The sequence below is a fragment of the Cyrtonyx montezumae genome, unplaced genomic scaffold (assembly GCF_038088225.1).
Source record: "Cyrtonyx montezumae isolate F1298 unplaced genomic scaffold, pur_monq_1.0 scaffold_10, whole genome shotgun sequence".
NCBI classification, from domain to species: Eukaryota; Metazoa; Chordata; class Aves; order Galliformes; family Odontophoridae; genus Cyrtonyx; species Cyrtonyx montezumae.
In genome coordinates, this window is record NW_027071826.1 from 40,440,972 (window position 1) to 40,468,122 (window position 27,151).

Consider the following 27,151-nt stretch of genomic DNA (forward strand, 5'->3'; position numbering starts at 1 on the left):
GTTTTCTGCCAGCCAATTTTCTGATGTGCCCATTCTGATGCTACCTATTTGTGTTGTTATATGCTCATGAGTTTGATACTGCTAATACAGTCTATCCTTTTTTTCTCTCCTCTTTTCTCTCCTCTATTTTTTTATGCATGTTTTTGTCTTTATAGTGCTCCCTATAGTGAAGAACCATTGCTAGTTGGGAGTTTTTCTTCTCTTTTGTCACTGATTCTAAGCATCACCCATAGTAGGAAGGTTCTGAAATTGCAGAATATTGATATGGAGTATCACTAGCCACAGAACTTCAGTCAGGAGATAACTCCACTTTCCTCCCTTTTTTTCATGTAAAGGAGAGTGACAAAATAGATAAGAAAGTTCAATTGCACTCATACCCACAATTTGTCACGGCTGTAGGATTTTTAGCAACAGTAGCCCTGACTTATAAGAAGCACGGGTGAATGTTAAAGTCAGTCAGTAAGGCTTAATTAGTAAGACTCTTTAAAATGAGATCCATGCTAAGACAGATGTGAAGAAATAATCTGTTTCATTTATGGTGTTATTTACTAATAGAAGGAGATATTTTCAGATAATCTGTCAGTTAATGATCAGAATTTCTCATGTAGTCTGTTAGAAAAAAATCTAAACAAACTGTAAGTGCTGTGCCTTCATCATGTAAGCTGAATAAATACCAAAGTCTGCCTATTGTTTTAGACAACGGAGTGCAGTGTTAGTTAAAAATAAATTACTAGTTAATATTTTGAACCTCACCTACTGAAATATTGATGACATTTGAATAATGAATAGAAGACTTATAGAATGGTTCGGTTGCAGGTTTGTTCTGGAGAACACACTTTTCAGAGATTTCTGTCCATTTTTGTGAAGCTATTCACTTTTTGTCCACAGATAGTTCCACTTGCTTGATGGATCAAAGAAGAAATTTGTTTTTCTTTATTTATTTTTGCTAGAATAGATGGCAACACTAGAGCTCCATGAAGCTTCCCAATCAAAATGTGACTTGTGAGCATGAAGGACTATGGAGAGTTCTCTTGCAGCTTGTCTGGCTGGAAGGTATCAGGGCTGAAGCCTGATGGCTCTTTCCAGTTGTGTGATTAAAAAAATTCAGGAAATGTAATTGCTCATTAAAATGGGAGAGGGAGAGAAGAAGGAAAGTAATCTATGCCTTTTCATTTTCACTACTTTTGAAATACTTCCTATGCTTGTCTACCATTCCATTATTCTAGTTATTTTACTGTTTCTGTTGCTCTGTAAGTGGCCCTCAATTTCACATCATTCAAAGATTCCTTTATGTCTTGACAGATATTTTAGTCTCACTAATTATTTACTATATTTATCTTCCTTGCTGTGTGGTTTGATAAATGTGGTCTGGTACCCGGAGACTGATTTTCCAGGTAAGGAATTGCTCAGAATCGCCTTATACCTCCATGTAACATACAGACTCTGAATCTGTGTTACTTCCTTGGTTATATGTTACACAGTATACCCTTTCGAGAGTTGTTGAACTGTTGTTCTACGTACCTTCAATCCACAGTCCATTTTCATTTTCTCCACTGAAAATCTGTCAGATTTGTTAGGAATCACTGGATTTTCTCTGTATTTTCTTCCAATCTTCCATTCCTCCCATTGCCATTCTTACTTTTTCCTTTTCCTTAAATGCATCCTGTGCATGCCATTTATTTTTCCTCACTCTTTACTTTTAATAATTCTTTTGAAGATACTTACAGCTTCCCAATATAAAGGAAAACATGGTCCTACCAAGGAGAAGTTAGGTTGTGTCATTACTAAACTTCTTGCCAAATTGTAGACCAGTATAAAGACTTAATGGAAATTTTAATTTTGCAGTGATTCCATAGAATTTTCTCCAAATTCATGATTTCCATTTATTCTTGGTTTGTTCTCCTACCCTTCTACTGGTAATCATTGTTCAGCTGAGGAAGTGGTCTTAGGTGTCCCAATTGTTTTTCTGATCACAGCTGGAAACACGGAATTGGGGTATGAATACTTTTTGGATGTGTTTCACTTGTCTGTTGTGATGGAGGCTTCCATGGGGGCTGTGATCCTCTCTAGATTCCTTGGAAGCAGAGAAATCATGTAGGGGCTGCTTGCAGCATTGGTGCACCACAGTTCCGGTGGAACTGCGTCCAGTGTCCACTGGTCAAGCTGAGTGCTGCGTCTTTCTTTCAGTTTAGGTTTTTATTATTTTCATTAGTAAACAAAGAGATATTGCAAGTAATTTGAATTCATTCTTCAGCTGAAGCTTTCTAATGTAATGTTCTATATTGCCATTTTTTGCTCTTGTTCTTTTTTTTTTTATTCGTGGTTTTATTTTTTATTATTATTTTGCTCATAAAGACATGCTTATTATTCATGATGTTCACACCTGAAATTATGCCTCAAAGTATGAGTACAATCATCAGCTTGGTTTAGATGATGTTTCTGTAGAGGAGGACAGGCTGGATTGTGGGTGTTTATTGGCAAATGATGCTTCCTGTAATGAAAGTGTTTGTGGATACATATAGTAGTTTCACATATACACAGGTAATACTAACATCAGAAATTATTTCTCTGATAACCACAGTCTAAAATTATTCTGAAACATCAGAAATCAACCTAAAATGCTGCTATGGCTTAGTAGAGGATAACATACACTATTTGCTTATTTGTACAATTACTCTCCTTTCTCAGATCCCATTCTTTTTTTAGGGATGTGCACTGCCTTTTCCTACTAGCTTTATTTACATCACTTCTTGTCCGGAAGAAAGCAGAGTTATTTTGGAACTTGAACATGGAATTCATATTTTATTGTAGTACTCATGATGTCCGGGGGTGTGACTGCCAAATAATATCCAGAACACTTCTATTTTCATAGTAATATCTTGGATGTCAGCCATACATTTTCCAGTGAATTAATGAATATCATGAGGCTACATCTACTACTGCTGCCAGAAATGTAAGAAGTAGCAATATTTCTGAAACAGGATGTACAAAAGATTAGTTTTTGTAATGGGCTTTAAGCTTACACCTTATTTGTTCTTTTAATTGGTCTTAACATGTATGAACAAGAGTACCTTTTCATATTCTTGTTACAGAAATTCTCCTAAACTCAGCTATTGGTGCACCATCATAAAACTTAACTTGTAGAAACAATATTACAATAGCAAAAAACAATAAAACAATAAACAATAGCAAAAAACCAAACCAAACCAAAAAACTTCATCTCAACATTTTCAAACATTTTAAAATACAAGTGGTATTTTCTTGAACTAGCAGTAGGTGTAGCACTATTGGTAATATTTCTTCAATTATTAATCTACCTCAAAAGTGCATCAGTGAGCAAGCAAGCCTTCCTTCCTCAATGGGATTAACCACTGAGGATGTTACAAATGCTACAAACACCTACATATTTGTACAAAGACAACCCCCTGCTATAGCAGATAGATTCTTTTTTCATACTTTCTTATTTAGACCGGCATGATTCATTAAGCTATTTTTGAAACAGAGAGATGTAGGCTACTAATATAATTTTAAATGCTGTTGCTTTAATGAGTAAGTCAGCTATGTTTTAGTTTCTTCTTTAGACCAAATGTCTAAATGGAGCTAAGGAAACTGAGACAATTATCAGCTTAAATTATTGGGTTTTATTTTTCAAAGATCTTGCTTGGTGGCATAATTTTAGATAGAGCAGCTTTTCCTCTATTTAGAACAGACATTTGAGGGGGCAAATGGTTGCATGCCAGAAGTGCTGTCTGCAGCATAGATAAGACAAAAGAAAGTTTGCAGTGAGAGATTGTACACATGTAAAAAAAATGTGCATCTTCTCACAAGCTAAAAAAATTTTTCCTCAGAACTTGTAGTTCTAGGTCTACTTTGAAACTAAATTGGTGACAAAATGAGTAAATCAACAGTTCTTGCAGATTCTTGAAGGGGACAGACTCTTAACAGAGTCCTTTGTGACAGGACAAGGGAAAATGGTTTCAAACTAAAAGGGAGATTTTGGCTAGATACAAGGAAGAAGTTTTTTACAATAAGGGTGGTGAGGCACTGGCACAGGTTTCCCAGACAGGTGATAGACGTCCTGTTCCTGGAGAGACACCCAAGGTCAGGCTAGATGGGGCTCTGAGTCTAGTATAGGGCTCTAGTAAGTACATCTATCTGTAAAAATTGTATGAGGATAATGCATGTGATTGTGGCATACTGTTTGACCGCTTTGGCTGATTAAATATTTTGCAGTTTTTTTCAGATGGAGAATATTTTTTTCCTCATTGGTTGCAATAGACACTTTTCAATTATGGAAAGGATGTTATTCTAAATAAAACTGACATGATCCACCAACACTTTTGGAAGCACAGATGCTTTGTCCCACTATTTACTAAAGAGGTTCACACTTAGATTAAAGCAGTGAAATAAAATCACTGAATAAGTCCTGGAACAACAAAATGATTTAAGGAATTTGTTGAGCGCTTTTGGTAGGAGGAAAGTTACACAAAGGCAAAATTTGACTGTTTTCTGTACAACACCAGAACACAAAAGCAGCATACAATCCAGTATTGGCTCATTTGTTTCTCTAAGCGTATTGTGCAGTTTCATTTGTCTTTTTTCTCCTCTGCAACATGAGATGGCAGCCCACAAATTTGTGTACTGCATCCAAGGTCTGTCTGCATCAGCCATGAAAAGAAGCATCAAGCATCTTTCTTTTCAGGAGCTCCCAGCTATGAAAATCTCCTCTCTCCGAATGACACTGATTTTTTATTTATTTATTTATTTTTGCTGCATGAACTACATGGATTGGGAAATATACAACCCTGATGTTAAATTATAATTGTCCAACTCTGTGTATTCATAATGCAAAGAATGTACTCAATTTCTGGTGTAATTCAATGTGTCAGTGAGCTATGCTGCTTCAGAACTAGATTTCCCAGTGTCTTAGCAGAGAAAATTATACCACCATCTTTTCCTCAGCTTGTTTAAAAAGCGTAAGAATATGTGGTGACTGAACTAAACAAGTCTTTCTGTCCAGATGCCATAAAGCTTATTTATCTCTTGCTTCGACAACACAGTTAAGTAGCTGGTAACTGATAATCCACTGCTGTGCAAGAGTGAGCAATTCTGGGTGACTTCTAATTGGTACTAAAAACAGATTTTGAAATCAGGACAGTCCATATTTAAAGAAATGCTGTCAAAAAGTAATTCAATCAGTCAAAGCAGGTAGCTTCCTGATTTATCAACTCTAAATCACCCATTGTGTTTTTGAAAAGATTTACTAGAACTATTTACTTTTTGTATTTTTTTTCCCATGGTCATAGTACAGTGGAAAATTATTTCCAAATGGTGAAGGAAATTCACTATTTTTTATATACATGCGCAAATGCGTTCAGAACAAGATTTGATGTTTTGTCAAACCCAAGCATGTGATAGAAATAGAAGGCCGAGTATAAAACCTTTAGAAACCATTGGCAGCTCTGAGCTGGTCTCTCTATATTTCATCTCTGGACCATATCCTGCTGAAACAGAACTTCGTAAAATACAGGTTTGTATTTAGATAAGTGCCTTTTCTTTATAGGACAGTACATGTTCAGAATGAAAGTGATCCACATATTATTCAAATATGCTGCTTTCTTTGACATCGCTGATGGATCTCAATCATATTTCAAAATTCTGTTTCAGCTATTGTAGCTTTCTCTCATTGCCTTTGCTTTTCTCTTTCTTTAAGCTACTACTTACAAGACATCTCCCTCGTTACTGACCATTGTTTCCTCCCCACTTCCAGCCTTGCCCATGAGATAAGAGGGTTTCATTTCCCATTTTTTAAGCCTCTGTTGTTCTGTGTCTGTCTGTACCCCAACCCAGATTTCCATACAGCTTCACACAACCAAGGAATTTCCTATTCTTTGGCACAGAAGTTTTATTTCTAAGGTGAATTCTGATGTGTCTAATTAGAAAAAAAAAAAAAAAGAAAAAAGAAACTAATTATTTTTAAGTTCTTTTGTTATCATAATTTCTGAACCCATTATCTTCAAACCTATCAATGAGATTTCAAACATTTGCTCTGATGTACATATTTTTAAGTAATACTTAGCAATTTTTAATGGGAGATTCTTGATGTTGTGTAAGCATCTGAAAGTAAGCCTTGCAATCAAAATTCCTGCCTTCTGCAGAAGTGTACAGCTCTTTAATGCTGTTCCTGCATTACTGCTGTAATCCGAGTGAATATTATGGAAGCCTTATTTATAACCATGTGAGTACTGTAGGAAAGAGGGTTTGATTTTCATTTCCCGTGATATTAAGCTCATGTAAATGTGGTAACTGTATACTCACTGCCTTTGAAAATCCTTTGAAATGCACTCACAAACATGTGCACCTCACATGCTGAATTACTAGAATTCTTTCAATAGCACAAATTGCATAAAGGGTTTTCTGCAGAACTGGAGACCTAACAGTGGCCATTTCATTCTATTGCACAAGTTTTGTCTCTAGAAGCAAACTTTCTAGCGCACAGCTGTGGATTTTGTTGCGTATCTGAGAACCTAATTGTTTTGGCTGTTGTTTTTAAATAGAGTTCTGCGAATGTGCCACGTTCCTCAGGAGAGTGAAGTGAGGCTGGCCCTTGTCAAACAGCAAAGTTTGGAGACAGCAGTGTAAGATACATGCCAGGTGATGGAAGGGAAGTCTGGCACATGGCTATGTAACTTTCACTGCTATATTCTGTTTTTCGTTTCTCCTTCTAATTGATAACTCTTGCCATCTGTTCCTGATCCATCCCTCTGCTGTCCTTTCTTGCACACTCTTTCCTGCCCTCGTTCTACCCTTCAGACTTGGACTGTGTGCCTGAAGTCTGCTAACCCATGCTGATACATACAGATAGCAGCTGAGTGGGGAGAAGTCTCTCCCAGTGGTGACAGAGAGACTAAGGTTAGGTACAGCTGGGCTTTTCAAGCATTTGTGTGTGATAAAAGAGGTTTAGTTGTTACCTTAAGAAGGGTTCCTTTTGAATCTACACTGTGTCTTTGTAGGGTAAGTAAGCAAACTAAAAGCACTGTCCCCTTTTTTTTTTTTTTTGTACTCTACAGTCTGTATTTGAATCTTTTTGTACTTTGCAGTCTATATTTGAATCTATCTTTTCTCATCTAACTCTCCCCTTGGTGGCTTAGCATACGGGAAGCCTATTTTATAGCGGAGAGAAATTTATTTATACATGTGAAGAACTGTATTTTTAACAAAAGCCTAGATGACGATATGAGTTGAAGGGATTTTTTTTTTCTGTTAAGAACTCAAAAATGGACAAAACCTAGGAAGAATAAAGTATGATAATTATATGTGTTCTGCCATCATTTGAGAAGCACTTGCTCTTGGTATGTTGGTGGGAAGATGAAGCAAGGGCATAGATTTGGTCAAACAGATCATTTTTTAGCTGTTCATTAAGTTCCTAAATGTAGATCCTAAAAAAAATAAAAAAAAATAAATAAAAGTAATTCACTATTTTGCTTTGATTTCCAGTGGAATCTTGGGACAAAGGAAAATTTGGGAACCTGACATTACCAACATACAAAAAAGGCCAAAGTTAATCTCAAAGCCCATGTTTTGATTTCTGTATGAGGGCCTTTTCTTTGCCGAAGTAGCCCCATGCAGAGCTCATGTATGTCTTACTGAGCACCTACAGAAGATGTAGGGGTAAAAAGACTGCTAGGGCTTACCTCTCTTGCACTTGTAATGCTCTTCATGATTTTTAGGTTAGAGATGCGATAGCTTGTGGCTTATATTATTGTTGTGTGATGTAGGCAAATTAGTTCATCTATGCTGAGCTAATTGTACCAAGGCTACCATCATGAGGCAGTAAAAGTCCTTCTGGAAAAGGTGGAAGTTGCTGGAATGTTTTCTTTAGTACCTCCCCCGCAGTACAGATTTTAGGACTTCAGTTAAAACAAGCAAATTCTAATAAGCTATTACTGACAATCAGAAAGCATCAAAAAATGCAGCTGCAAATAGTTTGCTGACTTCCTTGATTGTCATATTTTCCAGTTGTACAATAATGTTTATTGCACTAGGCTCTGCCATGTAGGAAGAAATCATATTTCCTTCAATGGGAGAAAGAGAGATGGTTAAATGGAATAAAATGTTCATTCATCTGATGGTGCAGATAGGAAGGAGCTCCTACCATTTTCATGAAACTCAATAATGTCAAGTGACATATATATATTTTTATGTTTTTATAACACTGATTAGAAACCTTTAGGTGATGAAATGCTTGAGCTGAAGAAAGAATCTAATAAAAATACCCCCTGGGATTGATTTTGATTGACCATGGTTGCCTACCTGTTTTTATTTTTCTGTATATGAACAGACAGAAAACAAGCACAATAGAGTTAACACTTTCCTAACCTAACTCTTGCAATTAGGTACTTCGGATACCATTTATTTGAAGCACTGACACCCACACGCAGAGAGATGTAATCTGAGGATGAGGCTCCTATGATTCTATGCTGGCAGCACCTTGTCAGCAGAGTGCCCAGGGCTGAACATATGGGAGCAGGGTTTTTGGTCTTTTCCTGGGCACACAACAGGTAATTCTGCTCTTAAAATGTAGGGGGGTCAAACTATGTTCCCCATAGTCAATAAAGAGCATTCCCCTGTGCTGTGTAAAGCTGATTTCAGTGCAGGCCTTGGAAACCTCTACTCCATGGGCACTGCAGCAATGCTGAGTTCTCAGCCCCATCAATAATAAAAATCCAGGATGTCAGACTCCTCTGAGCATTTCTGGAGCAGCCTCTGTGAAGCCCCCTTTTGTCCATCTCTGGCTGCTGGAATTCTACAGCAGCTTGAGGTTTTATGTTGACTTCGCCAGCCCTCACTCACTGTTGACTAAGTTTAGTTAGAAAATACCATGGAAATGTGAAACATTACTAATAATTGTAGCTCCTTTGTCATTTATAGATCCAAATTGAGGGGATTGAATGGAGTTATGCAAAATAGGAGTTGGCCTCTTCTCCCAGGTAACTGGTGATAGGGCAAGAAGTAATGACTTGAAGTGTGCCAGGGGAAGTTCAGGTTAGATATTTGGAAATATCTCTCTGGAAGAGTGGTGTGGTGTGGCAGTGGCACAGGCTGCCTAGGAAGGTGGCAGAGTCAGCAGCTCTGGAGGTATTCAAGAACTGTGTAGATGTACTGAGCAATATGGCTCACGTAGGCATGATGGGGATGTGTTTGTGGTTTGAATAGATAATCTTAGGGTTCTTTTCCAACCTGAATGATTTTATGATTCTATTAGAAAGGGTAATTGTATGGGAACTGTTGAATTGTGGCCTGAACCACTGATTGATCACCTGAGATGAGCACTGAGTCAGCTGCGGGAGCACAGGTGAAGGTAATTCACCTCTGTGACCACAAGGGATGGGGGTCTTGCTCCATCTCTCCTAGACCCCATTTAAGAGCTGACCACCACTGGGGAAAGATCTCTTTCTGGAGATTGCTCCTTTGGAGTTTCCTACTGTAAGCCTAGGACACAGGTGAGCATTTTCCTTTATTTTAATTGTCTCTTTCCATCACAATACTTTTTCTAACTATACCGTCTGTAAAACATATTGGCTACAATGCTGTTTGACATTATTCACTCTGTTAACCATGCAGTAATGCACAGAAGTTAATAATTCAAATTAGTGATGTAGCTCTCATAGTGTAGTAGTTCTTGTTTTGGGAACAATACTGATTCTTCTAGAGAGCTAACAAATACATGTACTTATAAGTGGGCGAAAAAGAGTTCAGAGTGATTCCTTAGGAAGCCTTACATCTTTTTGAAGTTAAGAAAAAGTAGTTCTTGTCAAATACAGATACTTAACGTTATATGCGTATTTTGTGTTCACTACCTCTGGTAAATTTTTTGCATGATACAGTGTAAAGTACAGTGAAAAGGAATTTGAATCAAAGTATGCAGGTACGTTAATTTAGAGAAATATTATTTTCATTAGAAGTTAGCTATGCAGATGCTAGAATGTTGAAGTTTAAATGACTGAATTTATTTATGCTTACTAATTCTTTTTAGTTTTGTTTAATATGATATCACCAGTTGTATGGAGGTTGGATTCATTTAAGTGATTTATCTTCTGTCTTTCTTGAAGCTGTTTTCTCAGTTGGAGAAAGACCAATGTTTTCAAAGTAGATGTGTTAGCAGTTCAGCAGTGGTGTCTGAGGTGAAAAAAACATTTATTAACTGCTGTGTGGTTTATGCAGTTTGAGAATGGTTTTTCACTTTGGGTAAGTCATGTCCAAAGCAGCAAACTTCCTATTCCTCATAGCTGTTTCACTGTAGATTCTGCTGGAGCTCTGAGGAGCTGCTCACACCACCCCTGCTTGCTCCCTGCCAAAGTGCCTGCGCATTGCAGGCTGCCATAGCTCCCTACAGAATGTTTGTCACAATTGTATCGTATGATAGAATGGTTTAGATTAGGAAGGACTTAAAGATCATCGAGCTTCAACCACCCTGCCATGGTGGGGCTGTCCCCCTGCTATATCAGGCTGCCCAGGGCTTATCTAATCTGGCCCTAAGCACCTCTAGTGATGGGACAGTGCACTACAAGCCACACACACAGTACGCTTATTCTGTGGCATCTGCTTGAAATTTTAGTATTTTTGCCCTTTGCAGAAAGGGATTTTGTTTTATTTCTGTGTAATCACTGCAGTAGAAAGTTACTGGTGCTGGTACCCGTCTGTGTCAGGCTGGAATATAGGCCAGCTCTAGCTACTCCGTGTAGTGGCAGTTTTGTGTAACGTCTCGCTGTAATCAGTGCGGGCAGCTTGCAGACTTCTGATTTGCTTCTCACTTTTCCTTCCAAGCACTTCGCTCAGCAAGTGAGCGAACACCAGAACCAAAGGGTGCCTGTAAGCCCTGTGGGTCAGCCAGTCAAGTTTGCGAGCTGAGCACGCTAGTGCTCATGAAGCAGCTCCCAGCTCTGTCAGAGCTACCTGCCACCGGCAGCACAGCCTGCAGCGTGGCTGCGGAGCCCGGCTGCACATCCTCCATCCTCCCTGCCCCTCGCCTTGGGCCCGGGATCAGGGCACTGCTTTGAGGCGGTGTCGGAGCCGCTCACATGACTGATGCTGGGAGAGAGCGAGCAGAGTGGTGTGTGTGTGGTTTGTTTTTTTTTTTCGTGTGCGAGCAGCTCCAGTCTATGCACAGTTGGCTCCCAGCTGACAGACAGGATGTGGGGTGGGCTTTGTCACCAGCGCGCCGGGCGCTGTGAGCCTGGCTATGCTGGCAATTACACAGTGCCCAGAAACCTGCTGCTCATGTCAGGGTGCAGGCAGCCTGAACACACAGAAATTGGGTAGCTGTGTTATTTTTTTTCCCTATTTTTTTTCCTCTTTCTTCCCAGCAAAGGTTATATAATGAGGGGATTGCTACTAAAGTAAAAAGGAAAATGAAGTCTTTGTTAAATGCCTTCACAAAGAAAGAAGGTAAGCGATGCAAGCAGAACACTTTGATGTTTCAGACTGGTGTTTTCTTGTATACATTTAATATGATTGGTTTAGCGACTTTATAATTAATCAGTTCCTGCAGTTTTGTTTTCAAAATTATTATATGTTAGACAGTCCATTTAGGCAACTGATTTGGAAGGCTGGTTGTGACTTTATTTATTGTGGGTTTTCTCTGAAGTAGTTATAGAAATGTATTGTTCCCTAAGAAATGCATTTGAAGACGCATAAGGAATTTCCTGAGTGAATTTTTGCCAGTGATTGCTACTCCTTCAGATGTGAAAAATGCCAGGAGTAGAAGGATGCTGAGAGATAAGGAAGAATTAAATGATGCTTTCAGACATGCTTTTAGGGATGATAATTTTAAACTTCAGTGGCTTTAAATTAGTTCAGGCATTTTCATGTCATGTTATATCAACTGTTTTTCCCAAATGAGTTTTGGTGTAGTTATTCTTACAGTTGCGAGCATAGTGAGATATTAGGGAGTGACAGCGTCCGACAGAGATAAAAAAAGCGGATGTTTGCATTCCATCATTTTGTGTTGCAGTTATTTTTTATTGTGCAAATAATATAAATAATGACTATAAGAGCAGCTAAAAAAATATCCACCCACTTACAGTTTGCAGATTGCTGGGGAGAAGAAACAGTTGGGAGGAATATTAATTACTTTAGGCGTGAAAATGTTTATTTTTAACTCTCTGTAAAAGATTTGTTAGACACACATAAATTGGTGTCATTACTTGTCCCCTTTCTTGTTTATTCTCTGTAGTAAGGGCTGATTTTGCTTGCAGTTCTGTCCTTAAGAGTAGAATGTTAATAGTAAATCAAAAGGTGAGTCCTAAATTTAAAATGCCTTTCTGATATTTAAAAGCAAAAGAGTGAATTTAATATGATACCTGGTGAGCATGCATGCATACAACACACCACTTTTCAGTGGGAGCTAGTGCACAGCCAAGTGCTTTTTCCAGCTGCCAACACAAAGGTGCTCACAGCTCCCTGCTGTCCTGTTCCTGTCCTGACCTTCTGCCCTCTTGCTGCCACTGCCTTGCATAGCTGACAGCACATGGGCAGAACCCATGGGCACCATTTGGCATGATGGAGCTGTGGCTCTGCAGCCTGCCCTTGGTGTTAGCAATTTTGGGGGGTAGAAAGCTTGAGTCTTAGGGTCAGACCCCAATTCTACTGAAGTCTGAAACTAACTTTGGTGATCCTAAAGGACCAAAGCTACTTCTGGTAGCAAACCGATGTCTGCCATACACTTTCTGATTCTGCCTTATTTCTCCTGTAATTAAATTAATACAGTAGCTATTTTTTTTTGTACCTGTAAAAGATTCCTCTCTTCAATGAAATCACAACCAGAGCCATATTCTGAATGCTGAAGGTATGATAGTAGTACACAAACAGCACATCTTTGTCATAGACGTTGATGAGAATATCAGTGGACATTAATTCTGGAAATAAGAGCTGTGAATTTTCAAGTTAGTACAAGCCCATGGATTTCACTGTGACCTTTGAAGCAATAAGGTGCATTCAGTGACATACTTTGCTGCTTTGAAACCCTGAAAAGCTATGAAACACCAAAGATTTGTAAATTCTGTATAGTTTTCTCGATATTGTCGGTTTCTAGTACAAATATTGAACTTTATCCCTGTGACATTTTTTAAAAACTGCTTCTCTTGTTTCAGCCTCTTTTCAAATCATGGAAATCAATTTAAAGCCTTTCCTCTCTGTGCGCCCTGTTCTCTTTCCTATGGTTGTTCTGATGCTGCTGAGCTACTTACTTGTTTTATCTCTTTAGAAATATTAAGGATGTTATTTTAAAATACTCAGAATCGCGGTTAATCATAAAACAGTTCAGGTGAAAATTACATAAAGCAGTCTCTCCCTTATAGTTCCACCATTATTTATGTTATAAACACGCTTTCAGTTTTGCTCTGGAACCTTAAGTTTTGCTGTGTTCTTCCAATTAAAAGCTCTCTGTCAAGGAAGGACAGGTTGATTCCTGTGTATATTCAAATATATGTGAATTCATTTACTTACAGCATATGACAGACACATTCTAATTCTGTTATTTTCTATGTTTTTAAAGGGCATTGAATGTGTAGACATTTATGGCACTTTACAAATGGCACTTTCTGTCACTTTGGAGATGTAGGATGATAGTTTGTGGGGCTTCTTTCCCAACTGAAATATGATCTTTGAAAATAACAACTCAGTAAAGTCCTCAGAATAGTACCTGGCTGCCTTGTCTTCGTTCTTCTACTGTGACTTTCTCAGATTTAAATACATGCGTTTTTCAGATGTAAATATGTATAGAATCAATCCTACAACCCCATGAGTCCACTGAAAGTAGAAAGAGCACTAGCATGAATGTAGACTGAGCTAAGTATGAGTTTCCAGGGTCAGGTCCCTTAATGCCTTATAAAATAACTAGAAAGTGCTGTCACTTCTAGTATTAGTTGAGTGACTTTTATTAGGCAATTCGACTTTTAAGTAATTCTACTTGCAAGTAGCTGACCCACTAGAGTGAGAAATAGCGATCTGGAATATGTAGTATCTGCTTGTCCAAATTCTCAAATGGCTGCAGCAGTGTACTAGTAACATCAATGAATGGGTAGGGTCTTTGGTTTGCATTAGGTTTGTATTGCTCTTGCTTTTGTTTTCTGTTACAGCTGTTTCATTAACTAGCATATTGCAGCTTTTGGATGCAGTCGTGTTCTCCCCAGGATGTGGCATGTGACAAGGCGAGTGTATTACCCTGGGGTAATATGCTCTACATACAATAGTAATAGATGGAGTAGAAATGCCTAGATTAGAAAGGGAGGAATACCAGGGGATTGTAGAGGTGTAATAGAGTTCTGACAGAAGAAAAATCTGTGTCCTTGATTTTTAACCTGGAAGATGGGGATAAGGTGACTGTTAACACAATAGATTTCAGGTTAGGCCTGAACTTGATGAAACAGAATTTTTCAAGCTCGGAAGGTGATGCACCAATGCCTACTCATCAGCCCTATTCAGTGTCTTTCTGATTGAGCATTAGGACACAGAATGAATCTGAACAGTGTGAGAGTCAAGTTTGGTAATAATTAGCTGTTTTCCTTTTCATAGACTGTAGCTAAAACTGCTCAGCAGACTGACCACTGGCATTGCCTGACTATTTATTAAAACCAGTAAACATGTTAATGTTGGCCAGTTGTTTTCTGTTTTAATGATGTTTTGAAGATAATTAATTTGATTAAATATGCAGGCAAGGTAAAGTTTCTGTCTCTGAAGAAAAAAACAATGCCATATGTTGCTAAATCTTTTTATGTGGAGGTAAGTGCTTGTAAATGATAAATTCATCTGCAGTTACCCTGGATGTCTTTCTTTACACAGTGCCCTTTAGGGAGGCTCCTACCTACTCAAACAGAAGGCGGAGACCCCCGAGCACCTTAGCAGCACCACGAATATTGCTTCGTTCCAACAGTGACAACAACCTGAACATCAACAACATCCCTGAGTGGTCAGCCTCCTCTTCTGCGTCTTCCCACCGCAGCCTTTCACCTCATCTGCTTCAACAGATGCAGAATAATCCTAATGGAACTGTAAAAACTGTGGGGAGCTACACTCCATCTTCACGGAGCCGGTCACCATCCCTAAACAGGTTGGGAGAGGATGGCAAACGGCAGCAGCAGCACAGGCACATCAGGTGAATTTTGAACATACTCAAAATATGAGATATTCCTTATCAGTGTAGACTAATGACATATGTCCTTTTATCAAAATCATCTGACCGTTTTGCAGACTACATGGTGTACAGATAACAAAATCTCTACACTGTGGAATATGATCAAATGTGAAAGTTCTAATTCCTCCCACCCCTGGTAGTTAGTGTGAGATGGTTCCCTACAGAGCTTGAACATTAAGGCAGACTAAAAAATTTAGCAAAGCTCATCAGCTCCAAATCACAGTGCAAGTTCTCAAGGTTAATAGTTAAATATAATAATAATAATGATTATATATTTTATGGCTGCTAAAAATAATAATTTCTGAGATTCTTGGTTTCTGTAGAAAATGATTGGCTGTGCTTGAAACCTGTGCTGGAGTTGCTATGTGTGATGGAGCAGAGACTTTAATTTGTCTCCTCTACAGATGAGTGCTGAACCCAACAGGAAATCAGAGGGAATAAGTGCAGGCATTCAGTGGGGCTGTACAGAAGGGTGACTGAGAGCAGAGGGAGTTTCTTGAGATGTTGGTGATAGGTGCCGTGGGCTCCTGTCACAATTATCCTCACTGCAGGGTTTCACATTCCCTCAGACTTTGCTGCTTTCTCTCCTCACGAATTTTAAATGTGATTTAGCAGACACTCTCTGCAAATAACCTGCAGCTATGTCCCACTGGAGAGCAAATCCTGACTAATTAGAGTGATGTAGATATTGCAAGTAATATAATAAAGCTGATAGCTGTGTCTAGGTTTGATCACAAATGAGGGCTTTATGTTTATGAAGCCACTGTCCTGTGAACAGGTAATTAGTTACAGCTTCACTTTGAGTAGGACACAGAGAACGCATCTGTCAAGCGTTCAAGTGATGGAGTTGCACGAGGATGATAAACCAGAGGGATTAAAGCATGGGGTTATGAAAATGAAGGAAAGTTGAACCAGTTACTGATGGAGATGTTCAGAGCTTAAACACTTAGACCAAATTAAATACATTTTATCAACCTTTGAAAATATCAGGCTTTGTCCATCTTGTTTCCTAATATAAAAAAATAACTTTTCAGTGCAGAAAAGGCAAGAATATTGTGAAACAATGCAGTTTTTTTTGTTGTTGTTTGTTATTTGCAAGTGTCTGGATGTTTATTCGAGTTTTCAAGTCAGTAAAAGAAAATGTGATGTAGTTGAAGTTACTGAGTGCACTCTGCATGTTCTTATTCCCTTTTTGGCTGTAGGCACCAAAACTGATAATCATTATTTGTGCTGGTAGCAATATTGCTGGTGAGTAGAAATGTGGTGCATAAAAAGTTATTTGAGAGGTAAGAAGCCCTGAAAGAAATTCTTAGACAACTAGTTTCATGCAGTGGAGCAAACCGCATTACATTAGTGGCAAAGACTCATTTGGTTATAATTTGGATGACACTTCTTCACATAGAACTGTATCAGCTTAAAACCATGTTGTTGTCTGTAAGGAGGCTTCACTCAGGTGAGGAGGCGGCTGCGAGATGGTTTTTGCAGAATGAGTGTGCATGTGTTCTGCTGAATGCTGCCGGTGTCAACAAAGTGGGAAGATTTATCTTGTGTTCAGTGACTACTTCATCTGGAATGGATTAAAAGTGCCCTTTCTTCAATATTTCTGGGATAACATGCTTCCACATTCCTGGAGTACAAACACTTCTTTGAGGGAGAGAACAAATTTAAAATAATAATAATAAGCATTAGAGTGATGATTATTGGGTTTGAATTTATTCAGCCACTTTTCCCTCTCTGTGAGCCATAGGTTTTGAAAACTGGCATAACTGATACTGCAAACAAATTTCCTCCCTGAAATTGCATGGTAAAAGTATTGGTTGTTCTGTTAATACATCAGCATGATAGTTACATGCACAGCTGTCCAGCTGCAGAGTATCTATCTGTGCTGTGTACTGGCAATAGGTTTTTAAGGGAGATCCAGAGCTCTTACAAGTGCTCTAAGAAAACTGAAGGCTCTCAAAATGTTTTAGTTGCCTTTACATTTAATAAGTAATCTCTCTCTGCAGGCACTGCCATTTGTTGCCACAGGGCTGTTTTGCTGCCTCAAATGGCAGCTCACGTGACACAGATTTTGTTTGAAAGTGTGACCACCTACTTACTATCAGCTACATGTGGGAATCCTTGCTGTTTCTGCTAATTATTTGCAAACAGTACATCAGTATGAAGCTGCTCCTCCTCTTATATGATGGAGCTCTTTTTGACATTGCCACAGATTGAATTTTGGGGCCACAGCAGCTGAAGGAACAGGGTAGTGGAAAAGGTCAGAGTGCGACAGAGGGTTAGCATCACCAGGAGGTCAATGAGGTTTCAGAAAGCAATTTGCTGATGGAGAGGTGAAGGCTGGGAAGCGATGCTGGAAGGGGGATCCATGTGGTCACTGCAGCCTGTCACTCAGGTATTTGTTTATAATCTTCCAGGGCTGCTGCCCTCCATGCCAATCAGGGGTGGCCACCTGCTCCTGGGCAAGGGGAATACATGATAAACTCCCCATGTCCCCTTCTAGCTTCTTCTTGGCATGGGTCTTGCTCTGATGGGAGCCCAGGCTGGGGCAAGGGCATAAAGGGGAAATCTTTTTAAGAAGTCATGACTTCAAAGTTGCAGCCCCGATTTCAATTAGTAAGCCTGTCTCATGTGAGAAGATTTCTTCAGTGCAAAGCTTCAATATGCCATTGCACTCTCAACTTTCATTAAGAAAGATGAATGAGCCTTCTGTGATGGGTGAATAAAATTATGTTACCAGATTAGGCAGAAAATGCAGCTTGATACATTTAAGAATTGCAAGTGTAGCAGGAGTGTATTGATCTGGATTGTTTACAGCTATGAATATTTCTTCACTTACAAGAAAAAAGAAATGGAGCCAAACTTAAAATTCAATGTCATCTTTTCCCATCTTCCTTTAAACAATAGTGTGAACCAGCTGAGGTTTCTGATACAAAGTACTTTACAGACATCGCTTTTAAAGACTCAAGAACAGTTCAGCACCTTTAAACAGAAAAAGGATGAAGTGAAAGGGAGACACATTCCAAGTGGTGAAGATGTTACTGAGTAGGATGGAAAGGTTCCTGATAAGAAAGGAGAAAATAAGGGGAACAGTAAAGACAAGTGCTCGTATTTCATTTGGTTTATAGCAGCATAAGATCATTTATTTATCCTTACCAGAATATGGAGTGTTGAAATGCTAGATCATCAGTTATTCATCTTCCTTTTTCTACTCTTTTCCTTAAAATCTTTATTAGTATTCTTCTTTCTCACAAATGATTCATTTCTAGACTTTTAAGGCCTTCATACTTTACATTTTTTAAATAAAATTTGAACAGTACGTTATCGGAAGTTTATGATGTCTCCTACAAGTTTTCCACCCTCTAATACTTCCCTCTTGTGCTGTATTTTCAACAGTTACTTATTTTGGAAAGATTTAATAGTTTTTCAGTGGCTTTCAATAATTTATCTCTGTGTATTGTAACTGGATTGTGAGGTTTTTCTAATTATATGACTCGTTTGGACAGGCCACTCTGAAGTCTTTGTGAGAGTTATAGATTCCCACAAATAAGTAGTGGTCTCCTAGAGAATATGCTAGCCACGCTTAGGATAGATTCAGATTTATCTTCAAGCCTTGGAATGATGAAGTAGCTCAATTATTTAGTTCATAGTATTGTGATGAATTAACTTAAGTTTTCAGTATGTTCACTTGATAATTAGTTTTTTTCGATTGTTGAATTAACATTGTAATATTGTATATAGGAGTGCTTAAAAATCTTTCTGACAAATTGTGGTGATTATAATGTATGATTGTACAGGAAATTTGAAGTTAACCAGGCTCTGCAAATGTGAAAGTTCAATTTGTAGAGAAACTAATAACTTTAGTATTTTCTTTTCTAGGCCAAAATGGTCAGTTGCACGCTGTGTTTCAAACAGAAAGATTTCCAGAATGTAAAGAACACTTTTAAGATGAAAACAGAGTTGTGTGTAGTTTTTTTTTTCTGCAGAGTTAAATGTCTTATTGGAAGATCATTACGCTAGTCACTGCTAAATTTAATATAACCAGTATGATGGTAAATGATTAACTTTGTTCATTTTAAATAACCAGTTAATGATTTTAATTTCAACTTCCAGTGCCGTTTACAATCCTAGTGCCAGCAAGGATGCTCTGTCTGCCTTGGATTATCAGGGTCCAAAACGGAAGCTTTACAGTGCTGTACCGGGAAGACTTTTTATTGTCATAAAGCCATATCAACCTCAAGGAGAAGGGGAAATTCATCTGCACAAAGGAGACAGAGTAAAAGGTGCGTAATTTATTTTGAATAAGCATTTTCTTCTCTAGATTGAAATTTTATTTTAAAATTATTTTATATTTTGTATTTATAATAAAAAATCTGTCTCATATTTAATAGAAATACTTTTTTGCTTTTGTTTCTTTAGAGGGTATTTTGCTCCTAGTTCTTTTTTCTAGTCAATCCATATTTAGGTACCATTTTAACTGATTTTGAAGTATTACTAAAATTCAAAAACATGAAGTAATAGCAGCATGTTACTCAAAATGTAATTGGCTTCTGTAGTCGTTATAGAAAGACAACATTAGCACATAAAAAGTGTAAATTTGTTGGCAATCCAAAATGCTCAGGAAGGAAACAGCAATAGTCTGTCACTGTTCCTTTCCTCAAGGAACAATTTACTTGTGGAATAGCAAGAGTCCCCTCATGAGAGTTAGGATACAGTCTGATGTAAATAATCTAGGGAGCTAATGTGATACACATGTAATTTCTGACCACTGGTGCACTTCCCAAGCTTTCCCAGGATACAGTTAAATCAAAGTCAAAGTTCATCTTACTACTTTGAATACAGTACTCTCAGATAAGGGTGAGAGAGTGAGAAATTTGTACAGGACAAAACTTTCAAAGAGAGAGTTAACTGCAGTTTAATCTGTGGTTTTGCACATCCAATAAAACCAGAACAAAAATGCCTTCTACTCAGAACATTCAAACAAAATTCCAGTTATGGAAGGCAAATAAAAAGAATAAATTCAGTATCCTAAATAAAGATGTTAAAATGATGAAAATTTCTCTGCAACTGAGACTCTTTACCTTCCAAAGGAAAATATTCCCATTTTCTCATCCTGAATGTAGTAGCTGGAAATAATTAGGGAGATTTTTAAAAATAGAAAAATACTTCTTAATATGGTTGACTCTTTAATCGTTTGTAAGTTAATTTTTTTTTTAACTCAGTCCTCCAGGTGGTGTAGACTAAATCTTGAGAATGCTGTACTTAAAAGGTAGAACACATGTAAGATGTGTTTTAAATGCAAGGATGAAGGAGAAAGGTTAAATTTAGGAGAGCTGCTGTTTGCTGTAGGGCTGAAGTAATGATTTGACAGTTCTGAGAGTTTGCTCCTGTCTGATTGGAAGCAGTGATTATGAGTGAAAGTTAATGGTGCACAAGGAAATTTGGGAGAGCCAATAGGAACACTTAATGAAACACTTAATAAAACTCTGTAGGAGTTGACAAGTAATGGGAGTTAACTAAGCTAGAGTAAAATTAATAAAGGCAAACAAAGCACTGAGGTTATAGAATTTATCAGGAATCCCAGATATCAAGTAAGATTCAAGTCACAAATGGCAGAGTTGGTTTCAAATTCAAACAAAACTGACAGATTTGCATCTTCTGGGAACCTGTTTTGTAAGCATTCAGTGTATGAGATTAATGCAAGAGAAATGATGCATATCAGTTAACAAAAGCCTTTGAGTGTCGAAAGAATGGATACAACCTAGAGAAAAGTTAAGTTACATTATGAGTAACTGTCATGCAAAACATAAAGCAAAGAGAACATAAATGTAATTTTCATACTTTTACATAAGAATACTGAAAATGTGAAGGCCTGGGGTCTTGCATTCCTTTCTCACTGAAAAGATATAAGAAAAAGAAAGTAGAAAAAGTTACTTTTTAGTGAATTGAATGAAAACGATAGCAAAAAAGTGAAACTTAGGCATATTCCAGGAGTTTTTGCTTGCGCGTAATCTCGGGAGGTTTATCACCACCAGGGAAAACTGCTGCTTCCTACAAAAGGAGAAATTTGGGGAACCATGAGTGATACTAATAGCTTTCTGAGTCAAAGGTTCATAGTAGCTGCCAACAGATAAAGAATGAGTATGGCTGAGCAACATCAACTACTCTTTGAGAAACGTTTTATCCCTACATGATCCCTAAGTTCAAGTGGGTTGCTGGATTTAAAGATATAGTAACATTTTTCTTCATGTAGTGTATTGGAGAACATAGATGGTAGATTCTAGTCTCTGATGTTTTATTCCAATGACTCCAGGTATTTCTGGAGAAAAACAAGGCAGACATTCATTGTTTTCCCTAACAGAATTGGAAACAGTATAACACATTCCTTGGGATGCTGGAATTTTTAGGATGTTCATTACAAGGCTGCTTGTTTACAGTAGAATTTGGTCTGATTATATGCAGAAATTACCCAACAAACAAGGGATTTCAGTTTCAATGAAGAGTTAAATAGTTAAATTAGTTCAAGAGTCCATGGTTCTAAGCTACTGTGACAATAACTGGAAAACAGTGCAGGGGGGAATTAGACCACTTTTCAGATCTCCTTATAATAGGATGACCAGAACAAAGACCAATGATATTATGGGGGCACTAACCAAAGCATTTAGAAGTGCTGAAACAGAAAATGGGGAAAATCTGTTTACTGAAACTAACTGTAAATTATTAACTTCATACAAAGCAATGCTTACCTATCCAACATCCAATCATCCCTACAGGGATTCTCCAGTTTCAAATATATGATTTGCACATTGAAGTAGAAAGCTAGCGGAGATATAGGATTTGCAGACACACTTGTTTTACAGTGTTTTATAGAACTTCAATGCAGTGAAGTTTAGCGAGATGTTTATAAATGTCAATCCTTTTAGGAAAGCTTGGAAAAAGAAAAAAGTTTACATAGCAGAACATTGTTTTCTTTTTCCTACTTAAGATGAAGTGTTGCTGAGTGGAATTTAGGGCAGTTTGCACGGGAATGCTAGAACCATATCATAGGCTGCAATCACTCATCAAAAGAAAAAGTTTCAGAAGCATTTCAAACCCTATTTCTTGTTATCTTGTCAGTTGTTCCTCAAGTGTCACAAAAAATATATCAGTGTACACAAGGTCATGTAGAGGATGAAGAATACATCTGAAATAATGCTGATGCTTTAAAAAGGTCTCGGATAATGGTATGGAGGAAGGATTCAAAATTATCATATTTGACAAAAATCTAGGTTCAGTTAAACAGTGCATGCCTCTATTCAGGTGAAAACAATTATCTGTATCAGAGCAAAAAACAAACAAAAAATAGTTCCAACAAGAAGGATTGATAAACTCCATCATCTGAAAAGTACAGGCATTTAACACTCACATCTCGTAGTAATTCTTGTATGCTGGCTATCATGTCATTCTTCATGACTAGAAGATCCACTCAGTACCTGGAATACCCTATGTTCTTGTGTGCCTGAAACTTGATTAGCAAGACCATGATCCAGTAAATGCAGGAATTTAGAACAGGTTACATAATAACCTATTAATTCAATGATTTTATTTAGTTTGGGGGTATTGGTGACTGTTTGAGGCTCAGTACAGTGACTCACTGTATATGGTTGAAAACACTGTTGTCTCACACTTAAAATGTAAAAATCTTTCTCTTAACCTCACTCACGTGACATCTTGAGAGCTGTATTACACCTTGACGCTTTTCCTGGGTTAACAGGGAGATTTGTACAGAAATTTCTTGTGGGGTACCAGGCTCTGTTCAGCCTGACTGTTCTCATCAGAGTGCCCTGAGAGATCGATCGCTATACATCACAAGGCAATAACCCACAACAACATGTTAGAGGAAGGGATAAATTAAGAAATGTTTTAATGGGTTTTCTTTTATATCTTGGTACAATAAAATGGGATGTGCTGGTGAGTGAATCCCTAAACTCTTGACAAGAAGTGCTTTTATCAGGTGAAAATGAGGCAGAATTTTTTCTAAAATCTTTGAAAGTGCGTGAGCGAGAACCGATCACAGTAGATGGCACAAGGAAACTTCAGAAAAAGACATGAATGAGCAAGGTACAAGGAAAATGTGGACTAAACAAAATGGCCTTTTATTAATAGAATATTACACAGCCTCTACAAAAATACCAGCTTTATTTTTAGTTGTTAGTCATACACACTGACATCATTTGTGTGTCTGCCACTCATGAAAGAAGAGCCATGGCTGCTGTAAAAATAAACCTTGTATCTTTTATACAGGTTTCATTCAAACATAAATGAAGAGCTAGCTAGCTTAATTCCCCACTGTAACATTATCATATTTTGATTCTTTTGCATTTTGCTATGAGATTAGATTTCCATTGCAATAAATCTAATTCAGCCTAAACAGATGCACAAACATACATAATGTAAAGTATGTGCAAAATTTACTTCAATAATCTTTTGCATTGATAGATTTTATTTTTAAACAGTAAATCAAGTGGTGCCTTTTATAACAAAACTCAAATATAGTTAAGGCAATGCTTCTAAGCACTTTATGATTGAAGAATGAATACTTTTCTGTGTCATGAAGACAAAAAAAAAAAAACCAACAACAACAACAAAAAAAAAACCAGAAGGATCTGTGCATCCCTGAGAAGGTTACCTGTGATTCAAATCTTTAGTAGTATACCTTGTTGTAGTAGAAAGTAATACATGTTACCTCTGGTTGCAGCTCAGCACGGAACAGCCAATCTCTGGTTCCTTAGAAACAAAATAATGAATTTTTTTTTCCAGAAAGCGTTATGTTACAACATATCTGAAACATAGATTATCTATATTTTTGTATTCCAGAGTACTGTCTACTGTGTCCTTATGGGTGGCCTCCAATTCCAACAAGTTTTGCTTATCTATTTTATTTTTATTGCCTCCCATGATATCACCACCTTTTCTGTTTCACTTGGCAAATATGTGGGCCAGCTCTGAAAAATGCTTGGTTTCTCTGTTACTGTGATTAAATAAATTTTCTAGCGTCCATCATTTGGAAAAATGGGGAGGTTTTTCTAGTATCTCAACTGTGTCCCAACACAGACTATTTTAGGAATCTTTTCAGATTGCCAGATCAGCGTAGATGCTGTCTGTCCATCTAAGAGGAGTTTAGCGCAATCAAGGTATGCTCCTAATAAGTTCTCTTGTGTTAGAGAGACAGAAGTCATACAGTAGTTGTGACTTGAGCACCAGTTTTACCAGCAGGTTAGCTGTTCTCTGCATTAGAAATACCAACCCTTGCAACTCTACTTCTATTTCAACGTGCTTTCAGCCAGTAGGGCAATCCAAATATATCACTAACATTTTAATTTATTGTAAAATCTACTTGTAAGTCATTTTGAAAAAGAAAGAATATTAAGTATCTGCTGTGCTTAAAAATATTGCCAGCAGACAGTGTTCGTGGGCAGAAGGAAAGTTGTTCTCCTGGGCTTTTGCACTTGTTAGATTAGTAAATATAATACCTGAGAGGGAAGAGCTACATAAATGTGTTTGTTTCTTCAACAGCAGTGGGGCTTGGCTGAATCAGCAAGGCAGCCAAATTTAACCTAAAAGGTTTGCATAAGGATTGTTATACTATAAAATATGAAGGATGAAATTAACTTGAAATTAACCTTGCTCAGATTCAATGGTCTCTTTAGTTTCTTTACCGTCTCCTGGCTTGATCCATTTGTTTTAAATTGCTAACATAAATAGTTATGACTCATCACATGTGACCTAAATGAAAATACTCATCACACGTGACCTAATTCATTTCTTCCAGTCACTCATACACGAAGAGCACGAGACAGAATTCTGCTTCTATCTGGTATATCAGAGTGATATGACAAAGACATAAGACAATGACAAAAAAGGTTTCCTGCATGAGCAAGAGTTCTTGCTTTGCTCAGGAGGCCGCATGAAGGAGGCTAGGATGTATGACAATCTTCAAATCCCCGTTATCTTCAGTAGTAACTGGCCCAAAATATTCTATAGAAATGGAATACCAGTAAGGTGACCTAAGAATTTTCTCACACTAGCGAAATCTGACACAGTTTTATGATCATTCAGATCTAAGTTGGTTTGGAGCATCTTCTCAAATTAGTTATCTCTGCTCTGCACTCCCCACGCCTGTAGTTTGGGTATTTCTCTGGAGAAGAGCAAATCTAGTTCTACTCATGCCTTCTTCAAACAGAGATGGGGAAAGCTCTAGATCTGTAACTTTTATCACTATTTCTTGATTTTAATTTGTTCAATATGCAATTCAATACAGGAGGATTGTTTGATATACTGCTTTCATCTCTACTCCCCTTTCCTCAAACTGAGACACGCACCTGAACAGCAGCAAATATATTAGCTTCATAGGAAGTAGTTCACAAAAGTAAAGAGGAAGAAAAAGTGTACAATGCTAGATCTTAACTGGAACAGCACAGCCCATTCAGTTTCATTTCAGTTGAGCTCTCTTTCCTCAGATTTAGAGGATTAAGGGCAGATTATTGCATTTGTAGACTTCAATGTAGTGAGTGATTGCTCTGTTAACAATCCATCGTTGTCAAGCATCACTGAAGCCAGGGCCTCTTCTTGAACATTGCTTGCTTTCCTCCATAGGTGATAAAGGGAAAAAAAAAAAAAGGTGCAATGTGTCAGGGTTTAGCCTGACATTGACTGTGGCCATGGTTGCTGTGGCTGACATGCAGCCAAAACTTTAAGCTAATACTTCTTCGCCATTCCCATCCTCTAGTGGTGTGGGGGGGGGGGGGGGGGATAGGACGCAATCAAGAGACATGAAATTATCAGGATTTAACAGTTAGCCTGTTAAAAGAAATCAGACAATTTAATGGTTGAATTACAGGCCAGTAAGGTAGGTTTTCAGATAAATAAGAAATTTGATTAGATTAATCCTACAAGTCACAGCTGATCACACATTGATTTTAGAGGCAGAAGTGGAATTTAAATGTTAAATTCAAAAGTGAGGAATATCTTCTATCCACGTTACTCCCCCAGTTTCAGTTCTCTGTGAAGTTCCATAGGCAGAGATGGGGAAGAACTGCTGAATTTGTTTCTCCCCTAGAAGAAATGCCTGTGGAGCTACTGTTGAATCTGACTGCTCAGGTCAATCATACAAAATCATTAACTGCGGATACACAAGACTTTCCTTCCAGATTGTGTGTGGACTGCACAGGAACATTTTCTACGTGGCAGCTGGGGCTTGTTTGCATGCTGGAGGCCTTAACATGATTTTATCAGTGCTATGGACAATTAATTCCTTTCTAGTAGTTTTGCACTCATCTCAAGATATGTCACTCTCATTTGATCATGTATTTTAAAGCCAGAAATGATGTGCCCATAAGGCAGAACAGATAGATCCTGTTCATCATTAATGACAGGGAGGGCAGGCAGGATATGTTTCTGGAACAAATAAGGATACATGAAGAAATGAGGTAAAATTTAAACTAAACCAGATTTTCAGAAAAAGAGAAAGCGAGAGTAAGTCGTAACATGTGCAACCTCCAATTATCTTGCTTGTAAATTATGAGTCAAGATGCACTTCAGATGCAGAAAGCAGTCACTCTACAAGATAACTGATACTTAATTTACTTTTTTCTTATGTCTGAAAACATAGTTTAAGCTTTTTCATACTGGAATGTTTTTAGAGAAAAAAAATTGACCCTAAAATGCGAGGTTTAGAAAATACATCTTTAAGTTGTAACTTTTTGAAGGCACCTCTTTAGCAAAATCATTTTTCCAATGAAACACCTGCTCTTATATCAGTTACCTATCATTTGGATGCTGTCCTTCCAAAGGGAGAAAATTATGCACATTTACATCAAACAACTGATATTTCTAATGAGAAAAAAAAAACTAAATTAGATATTTCTGAGAGAAATAATTTGGTTCTCTGCCCTTTGGAAAATTAAAAAAAAAAGTTTA

The 27,151-nt window shown here is 37.6% G+C and overlaps 1 protein-coding gene across 1 annotated transcript in view; it reads left to right on the forward strand.

Annotated features, from left to right (window-relative positions):
* SHANK2 (SH3 and multiple ankyrin repeat domains 2) overlaps positions 1-27,151 on the forward strand; it is a 330,531-nt gene that overhangs the window by 103,724 nt on the left and 199,656 nt on the right. Inside the window, exons 12-13 of the mRNA XM_065755018.1 lie at positions 14,842-15,154; positions 19,307-19,476. Of these exons, the coding sequence (XP_065611090.1) occupies positions 14,842-15,154; positions 19,307-19,476 (483 nt within the window). The remainder of the gene's footprint in view (positions 1-14,841; positions 15,155-19,306; positions 19,477-27,151) is intronic.